The 9237-nt window shown below is 42.3% G+C and overlaps 1 protein-coding gene across 1 annotated transcript; it reads left to right on the top strand.

Moving 5' to 3' along the window:
• The first annotated feature begins 822 nt into the window (after nucleotides 1-822).
• LOC115737297 (homeobox-leucine zipper protein ATHB-15) lies at nucleotides 823-8148 on the top strand. The gene is made up of 18 exons (XM_030669342.2): nucleotides 823-1979; nucleotides 2327-2486; nucleotides 2722-2822; nucleotides 2980-3070; nucleotides 3313-3408; nucleotides 3494-3607; nucleotides 3685-3768; nucleotides 3958-4113; nucleotides 4195-4269; nucleotides 4397-4503; nucleotides 4592-4784; nucleotides 5317-5502; nucleotides 5611-5691; nucleotides 5923-6057; nucleotides 6180-6505; nucleotides 6857-6962; nucleotides 7318-7467; nucleotides 7778-8148. The coding sequence occupies exons 1-18, from the start codon at nucleotides 1753-1755 to the stop codon at nucleotides 7922-7924; spliced, it is 2535 nt and encodes an 844-aa protein (XP_030525202.1). The 5' UTR covers nucleotides 823-1752; the 3' UTR covers nucleotides 7925-8148.
• Nucleotides 8149-9237: the final 1089 nt, after the last annotated feature.

Genomic DNA, 9237 nt, shown 5'->3' on the forward strand with positions numbered 1-9237 from the left:
CTTGGGATCTTTTGGACAAAAGTGTGGTTAGCAGGTTCTGGATTTACCAGACAAAGATGACATTTTCGTTATCAGCTCATGTTGATGGGTACCTGAACTCTATGTAACATATCAAAATGACGGGCTTAATCCAAATACGTCTCGTGTTGGATTCTTGTCTCGTTGCAGTAGATACTATTTCCAGAGATCCCTGTTCCCCCCACCCCACCCCCCCCCCCCTTTTTTTTGTTTCCAATCCTAGAAGGACGAAAACAAAAGAAGTTATTATCTGAATCCTTTGGCAAGTTCTTGCAATCCCGCATTAATTGCCCTATTAGATAGATTTGTGCAGAGATTAACTTTTTCCTCTGAGCACAAAATCATTAAAGATTACCCTAGTACCGTTCACAAAAGATTGACCCGCAGAGAGAGAGAGAGGGAGAGAGAGAGAGGGACAAATGTGGTTTAACACCTCTCAAAGATTGACTTTTTTGCAGGAATATCTTCTATCCCCTTTGTCTGTCTTGACGGGCTTTACTGGACCTCACACCTTACCTTACTAGACAGAGAACCTCATTAATGATTTTTGAAATACAATACATAGATAGGAAAAACAGCATATTCATATAGTCTGTTGCTCTGTTTTGTAGTGGTTGCACACAGTGAAGTGGGAGAGACAGTGTTGTGCTAAAAAACAAATATATATATATATATATATATATATATATATATATATATATATATATATTGCAAAGGACCTTGCTCTGAGCCGAAAGTGACGAACCAATGAAAGCACGCACAGAACAGAAGAGGGTATGGAAAAAACCAAAGTAGAACCGCTTTCCTGTGCAAGTAAGAAAGCCTTCCTTTTGGTCTCTTTTATTGTCTCTCCCTCTCTCTCCCCAACACCCTTTACTCAAATTCAATGAATTGTATTGCTTTTTCTCCATTTTGCAGGGGCAGGGAATAATTATCACCATATCTGAGATCTCCTGTTTTTGACTCCAGACTTCTCTCCCAACCCAAAACATCATCTCTTTCTCCCCCCCTCTCTCTCTCCCCTCATTTATGGGTCTTGCTTGCAAGTTTTTGGATTTTATATCCTTTTCGTGAAACCCCCCCCATTAAAGATGTGTGGACGAGCAGATGAACAGTGGACTCAGAAGAATCTTTATTGGCGCGATGAAGATCGGTGAGAAAGAAAAGAGAAAAGCTTCTGTTGCCGCTTCTTCTTCAGCCATTTGTTGCTCCTGGAGCTGAAGTTTGGATCTGGGTGTGAGCGAAGTTCGCAACTTTATGCATGCCGAAGACTCGCCCCCGGGTTGACTTGCTGACTCGCTCGGATCATGTGACCCTGAAGAGTTGAGCTCCGATTCTTGAATAATAGACAAGAGGGGTGTTGGTGTTATGTATGAAGCTTGCGATTATGAAAGGTATTAGGTTGAAGAAGCGCTGATCTCTAGAGAAAGATTTTTCACTGTTTGTCTTGTGTTCGGTGATGCTTCTCAATGGGACAACAAGGGACGAGACTGCGTAATTAGACCGGTGATAGTATTTGCTTTGTTGTTTGTATCAAGCAGTTCTCAAGATTGCACTGAAATCTTGGGTATTTGGCATTTTGTTTGTGGGTGGGAGCTCTGAAGAGTCGAGAAAAGAAAAGGAAGGTGCTTTGGGGTCAGGCGGCACTGTGGACTATTTCTTGAGAAGTTCTGTGGTTCTTTTTCCTTGGGAAGTAAGAATTTCTCCGGGTGATTGAATTGAATTTTTCTGGAGATGGCAACCTCCTGCAAGGACGGTAAACTTGGGCACAGCAACAGTAGCAATAGCTTGGACAATGGAAAATATGTGAGGTACACGCCTGAGCAGGTTGAAGCCCTCGAGAGGCTCTACCACGAGTGTCCGAAGCCCAGTTCACTCCGTCGCCAACAGCTGATCAGGGAGTGTCCCATTCTCTCCAACATTGAGCCCAAGCAAATCAAGGTCTGGTTCCAGAACAGAAGGTATGTCCATGTCCCTTACTTTTTTTGGCAAGAAAACACTGCAAGCATGTGTCAGTTCATGAAGTTCCGTGTTTTTTTTTCTTCTTTCTTGTAGTTGAAGGGTTTTGTGTTCTCATTGCTTTGTTTGATTGGTCGGTAAAGGCTCGAAGAGTAAACCCTGAAAATCTGTTCTTTCTTCGATTTTTGGAATCGGTACCCTGTTAAGAAGCCGCTCCAGTGTTAAAAAGTAATGTGAAGCATGTTGCCGAAGTTAGTGTTAACCATTACAATGACTTGATACAAATAGGCGTTTTCCCATAGTATTATGTAGTTATATGCAAGTATCTGTGTGCTTTTGCTGATTGCAGATGCAGGGAGAAGCAGAGGAAAGAAGCTTCCCGTTTGCAAGCTGTGAACAGGAAGCTCACTGCCATGAACAAGCTGTTGATGGAGGAGAATGATAGGTTGCAGAAGCAAGTTTCTCAGCTGGTGTATGAGAATGGCTATTTCCGCCAGCACACCCAGAACGTACTCTCTCTTTTCCCTTGTATTTCTCTCCTATCGAACAATGTGACATGCTTAAAGTTTTGATTTGGACATACTGCAATGGAAGATCATTTCTTTGTATTGAGTTGGTTGTTTTCGCTTTGCGATTCTGATAGTTAGCAAATGAAGAGGGTTTTGTTTCTTGTTAGTCTCATGAGTGTTTTGTGGTATATGAGCATTTTGGATTGTGACATGGTGGTGAAATTGTTTCTTACAGACGACGCTTGCAACCAAAGACACAAGCTGTGAATCGGTGGTGACGAGCGGTCAACACCAGTTGACATCTCAGCATCCTCCAAGGGATGCTAGTCCTGCAGGGTTAGTGGGGATGTGGTTGTGGTGTCACTTTCTGTCATTTAAAAAAAAAATGGCCTTTTGATCCTTTTCTTTTGTTTTTGTCTCCTTTCGCTGTTAAAAACAATGTCTTGGTTCTTTCTTTGTCTTTTTTAATAATTAATTAATATTGTCTTTGCAGGCTTTTGTCCATTGCAGAAGAGACTTTAGCAGAGTTTCTTTCAAAGGCCACTGGAACCGCTGTGGAGTGGGTCCAAATGCCTGGAATGAAGGTATCTTGGGACATATTTTCTTTTACAGTCTTCGGCATGAATAATTTCATTGAGACAATAACTGGAGAGCTTTTTACTTATGTTGTAAAAATTGATTTTCATATAAATACAGAACAGTCAGTTCTATTTTTGAGCTCCATTCGACTGCAGGAATATGCAAGCTGCTGTTTTTGTTTTTGTTATTTCTCATTTGGTGTTGTGTTTGCGAAGAAATTGACAAAGATGTCTGTTAATTTGCTTAGCCTGGTCCGGATTCCATTGGAATCGTTGCTATTTCTCATGGTTGCACTGGTGTCGCAGCACGAGCATGCGGACTCGTGGGTCTTGAACCTACAAGAGTATGTGTCTCAGAACCATTCTGTCCAATTTGTATTTGAAGCTCATCCCAATGTGTTCATAAATGTGACTTGGAAACTGATTCAGGTCGCTGAAATCCTGAAGGATCGACCGTCATGGTTCCGTGACTGTCGAGCCGTGGATGTTTTGAACGTGCTGCCGACAGCAAATGGTGGAACCATTGAGCTGCTCTACATGCAGGTGATAAAATACACTGCGTGAAGTGTTTTGCTAGTCTAGAATGTAGAGTGTTCCTCATGGTTCTATTCATTATTCAGCTCTATGCGCCAACAACCTTGGCGCCAGCTCGTGACTTCTGGTTGCTGCGTTATACTTCTGTTCTGGAAGATGGGAGTCTTGTGGTATGTTGGTGAAAACGCGGTTGGCTTGTCTTTGGTGTTCTTGTTTAGACCAGGAAATACTGTTTTTTCCCCTACTTCTTTTCTTCTAAAGGCAGATGTCAAATGAACACCTTTCCATGTCAGCTGCTCATGTCTACTATATCTTTGGTTAACTATCAATGTCATTATCTTGGTAAATATGACGTTTAGGTTTGTGAGAGGTCACTTAAAAATACTCAAAATGGTCCAAGCATGCCTCCAGTGCAGCCTTTTGTCCGAGCAGAGATGCTTCCTAGTGGCTACTTGGTACGTCCATGTGAAGGTGGTGGTTCAATCATACGCATTGTTGATCACTTGGATCTAGAGGTAAAACTTGTGAAGTATCTTCAATGATCTTGCTTGAAGTATATCTTGCTGTTCGATAGTACTAACTTGAGCATCTCGCAGCCATGGAGTGTGCCTGAAGTACTGCGCCCATTGTACGAGTCCTCCACAATGCTTGCTCAGAAGACGACAATGGCAGTAAGTTGACATGAATCATGCCTATGTTTAGACTCAACATCTTTTAGCAGTTACTTTAAAACGGTGAGTCTCATATTAGCCGGTGGGGGTTTTCTGATCCACCCTCTTTTCCCATCTTTGACATCAGGCTCTGCGGCAGCTGAGGCAGATAGCTCAGGAAATTTCACAGCCTAATGTTTCTGGCTGGGGAAGGCGACCCGCAGCGCTTAGGGCTCTTAGCCAGAGGTTAAGCAGGTGAAAATCATCTTCAAGGATTCAGCTCATGTTTTGATTGCTGATGGTTTCTTGCTGCTGCTTTGAACTGATAAACGATGATGTGCAGGGGATTTAATGAGGCTCTTAATGGATTTACTGATGAAGGATGGTCGATCATGGGAAATGATGGCATTGATGATGTCACTATTCTCGTCAATTCATCCCCTGACAAGCTAATGGGTTTGAATCTTTCGTTTTCGAATGGATTCCCAGCTGTGAGCAACGCTGTCCTATGTGCTAGGGCCTCTATGCTGTTGCAGGTGAGGATGCTAATCGTCTTTTTATGCCGAGTTATTTTGAGAAAAAATGCTGCTAAGCAATCACTATGTATGTGGATTCATGATCCAACTGTATATATGTATGATGTATAGGCTAATCGTTGGAGCCTATTCGACTTGGTGTTATCTTTTAGTCTAGTTTGGATTTTTGCGGGTTGCGCTGGAGCTATTAATCTCTTCATGTATTCTCTAGAAAGGCATGCTCATAAATTGTTTTTAGTGCAGTGAATGGCTTGTAGGCTTTTCTGTGAATGACACTTACTGTATTTGTTATCCTGTACACCGTGTGAGCAAATAGTGTGCAACCTACATTCTGATGATTTAGTTGTCAAATTCCGGAAAGAGCCACCCCCCCACCCTCGCCACAAATAGAAGAATAAAAGTGTCCTTTGGGAAGTTTCTTCCAGTTCAATTTGGATCAAAGCATTCTTTCTGATTGACTTACCCTTGTGTTTGTTTTCTATTACGTCTCTATTTCTAATCTCATTATCCTGGCTTGATCTTTCCCTTTCAGAATGTGCCTCCTGCAGTCCTCCTTCGCTTCCTCCGCGAGCATAGGTCAGAATGGGCTGACAATAGTATCGATGCGTACTCAGCCGCAGCAGTGAAGGTTGGTCCCTGTGCTTTACCTGGATCACGTATGGGGAGTTTCGGGGGTCAAGTTATACTTCCCCTTGCTCATACTATCGAGCATGAAGAGGTATGATTGATGGCTGAATACTATATCTGACACCCTTTTGCACCATCCTTTTATTTTGTTCAGCTTGATTGTGATTATCTATTTCTATCTTCTCTTGTGCTTTTCAAGTTCTTGGAGGTCATCAAATTGGAAGGCATGGGCCATTCTCCAGAAGATGCCCTAATGCCTAGAGATATATTCTTCCTGCAAGTAAGTATTATTTCCGCTTTGCTTGTATTATTTTATTCTGTTACATATAGGAAGCAATATTTTTGGCTTGATCAGTCGCCATTTTCATGCCAACCACTGATTTTTAATTAAGTTAATATATAGACCAGAATCATCTGATGTATGCTCTCTCGCACGCGTGCAAGCAAGCACGTGTGCTTTCTTTTTCTTGCTGTTTTTGGTTAATCCCTCTTTTTGCCTATTTTTTCACAGATGTGCAGTGGAGTCGATGAAAATGCTGTGGGAACATTTGCTGAATTGATATTTGCTCCAATTGATGCTTCCTTTGCTGATGATGCACCTCTTCTTCCTTCCGGGTTCCGTATCATTCCTCTTGATTCAGTAAAGGTGAGGCGTAAACTTACTTCATTCAGCATCACTTCACACTAATACAGTGGTGATCAATTGGCATAAACCCTTGATTCCTGCAATTTCTTTGCTGTCACATTGATTATTGTGTTGCACTGCAGGAAGCTTCCAGTCCTAATCGCACGCTGGACCTCGCTTCTTCTCTTGAGATAGGGCCAGCTGGAAATAGGAGTTTTAACGATATTAATGCTAATTCTGGCTGTACAAGATCAGTGATGACTATCGCGTTTGAGTTTGCGTTCGAAAGCCACATGCAGGAACATGTGGCCTCCATGGCCCGCCAATATGTGCGTAGCATAATATCCTCGGTGCAGAGAGTGGCATTGGCGCTTTCTCCTTCCAATCTCGGTTCACATGCTGGTCTGCGTACGCCTCTTGGCACTCCTGAAGCCCAAACACTTGCCCGCTGGATTTGCCATAGTTATAGGTCTGCCAATCTCTATTTTTATTTATAATGTGCAAGGCTCTTGATACATTCTCCCAGAAAAAAAAAATCATGAGGTTATCAGAACGTACTTTAATTTTAAACACTCTTCCATTAAGAGAATAGGTGTTACTCATAGCATGTTGCCTTTTACTGATGCTCGTTTATGCTGTTGATCTTCTCCTTATTGACCAGTGTAAGGTAAAAGGAACTACAGTTTTCTCATTGTTGGCAGTTATATAAGTTCCTTTGATTTTGGTACACAGCTGGTAACTTATGTTTGGACATTGATTCTGATTGATGTGTGAACTATTACATCACCTTGTGTGTCTGATGGACCATCTTTACGAGCAGGTGTTACTTGGGGGTGGATCTTCTCAAGTCGAGCAATGAAGGAAGTGAGTCGATTCTCAAGAACCTGTGGCATCACTCAGATGCTATCATGTGCTGCTCTCTTAAGGTGCACTCTTGTTCCCTTGCATAGGATATCTATGAAAAATGATCCACAAGGGAATCGTTCCTTTACTAGTGAAAACAGATCCGCGTCTCAAAGTTGTTGCCGAAGCAACTATCTCCTTCAGAAGATCCAAATTAAGGCCGCCAGTCTCGTGAACTTAAATTAAGGACGACTTGTTTGCAACTGTTCATCATGCATCTCATGTAGATGGACTTACGAGCGGATAGTGTGCTTCACAATTCTGCAATAATACTGTAGTTCATCACTATCAGTTGTTTCTGAGCTTACCTTGTATTACGCTGGCATACATTCCATTTTGCAATACGATCAATATTCTAAATCTTCCTCTTCCTTGCAGGCCTTACCCGTATTCACGTTTGCGAATCAGGCAGGTCTGGACATGCTCGAAACCACCTTGGTGGCTCTGCAAGACATAACCCTTGAAAAGATATTCGATGATCATGGCCGAAAGACTCTCTGTTCAGAGTTCCCGCAAATCATGCAACAGGTCTGGGACTTCTTCCCACATTCTTCTATCCCAAGACAGTATTTATTTGGAAAAGCTTCTGATCAAAATGGGGTCACTCAGGACAAGCCAGAAATATTTTTAAGGCAGGGAGCTAGGACTAGATGCAAAAAGAGGCCACCTAAATTGAGTTTTTTGCTTCTTGACAGCGTTTCCGTCTTTATTTAGCCGCTTCAATGGGATCTTTTTGTAATTCTGCAATAGCATTTGAACTCGAACCATCCATTATTCTCTGAAAAGTGGTTACGGCATATGTTGATACGAGCTAAAGCTGCTCGAGTTTTTCTTGCAGGGTTTCGCTTGTCTTCAAGGTGGGATCTGCCTCTCGAGCATGGGACGACCAGTGTCGTACGAAAGGGCGGTGGCGTGGAAAGTTATGAATGAAGAAGAGAACGCCCATTGCATCTGCTTTATGTTCATCAACTGGTCTTTTGTGTGATTTCTGCTGCAGAAGCTAAAGGCGATGATAAGCCATGTAAGTCGTGAAGGAGACGCTCTTTATCTAGTAACCGCTACTTAAAAAAGCTACTTTGGTCTATGAACCTTAGAACTGATATGTCCTCTTTTGCTTAGACGTTCGTCGTGTAGACACCTGGTCGATGTCAAACTCTTTTGCCATGTCTGTGTAGTGGTTATGAATGGACCTGGATGTTATGCTTGGAAGTGGTTGATTATCATTGTCGTGGACGTGGACACGGACGTTACCTTTTCGTTCTAGTTGGAGATGAATTGAGTTTTAGGTAGAAAAGTGATATGACTGCGACTGAACTAAGGGAAACAATCGAAGATTTTCGGGATGTTCTATGCGATCAGCAACTCCTGTGTCAAACTAGGACCTACTCAAGGTCTACATCCTCATGCTTGTCGTTGCCACACTAGCCTCCGCCCTTTGCCGTTTTTGTCGGAGCTCCGCTGTTACGGCTGGTTTGCTCCCGCCAGGTGCACGTTCGCTGTCTGCCGAGTGTTGGGATTTAAGTTTTATGCAAAGAACGTAGCGAATTGAGTATTACGGAATAGGTAGTTTGCTTACGTGCACGTTGTAATAAAATTATTGTTTGCTTCTAATGACCCAGTTCGTAAAATCCAGTCTGGCCTCGAGCGGGACGAAAATGAAGTTAGTTCCAAGACAATGTGTATTAATAGTTTGGACCTTAGCACAGCCCCTCTCCAACAAACCCAAATCTCCCTTCTGCCCCCGCCCGCCAGCTGCCTTCCACACTCGTTCTTGTCTCCGGGAACCGCCGCCGTCGTCCGAGCTTGCGCCACCACACCCTCTGCCCTTCGGGCTACTTTCACTCTCTTCGTCCCACTCGGTTCCACTCTGTGTGTGTCTCTCTCTCTCCCCTTCTTTCTCTCTCTCTCTTGCGCACGCGCCATTTCTAGGGTAGTATTAAGTTCATATACTAAGTTTAACCATTTCATTTCTCAATTATTTATCAATCTATCATCTTAATTTTATGCAATCATTAAGATTGATATAGATTTTGTGATGGTATATTCAGATTATTCACAAACTATGAACTTATCAAGTAAGGAGGGGTTAAGTTCATTCTTTCAAATGAACATTTCATCAATTTCTAATTAATTCGCTCAACAAAATTTCCGATGAGGTCATTATAATGTATTTGGATTATGTTTTAATTAAATAGACGATCTTACTTTTTTGTGATTGTTTGTTTTTATGTCCAATTAAAGAAGATAGCAATGGGATTTTCATGATAAAGAATTACTTTGTGACGAAGCGCAAGTTAC

The sequence above is a fragment of the Rhodamnia argentea genome, chromosome 2, assembly GCF_020921035.1.
Source record: "Rhodamnia argentea isolate NSW1041297 chromosome 2, ASM2092103v1, whole genome shotgun sequence".
In the NCBI taxonomy this organism is placed as follows: domain Eukaryota; kingdom Viridiplantae; phylum Streptophyta; class Magnoliopsida; order Myrtales; family Myrtaceae; genus Rhodamnia; species Rhodamnia argentea.

What these genes read in the sequence shown, in the direction of transcription:
- LOC115737297 (XM_030669342.2), top strand. Translation starts at nt 1,753, where the DNA reads ATGGCAACCTCCTGCAAGGACGGTAAACTTGGGCACAGCAACAGTAGC. An exon ending in TCCGCCAGCACACCCAGAAC is followed by an intron (nt 2,487 to 2,721) that starts GTACTCTCTCTT and finishes TGTTTCTTACAG; the next exon opens with ACGACGCTTGCAACCAAAGA. An exon ending in CTCAGAAGACGACAATGGCA is followed by an intron (nt 4,270 to 4,396) that starts GTAAGTTGACAT and finishes CTTTGACATCAG; the next exon opens with GCTCTGCGGCAGCTGAGGCA.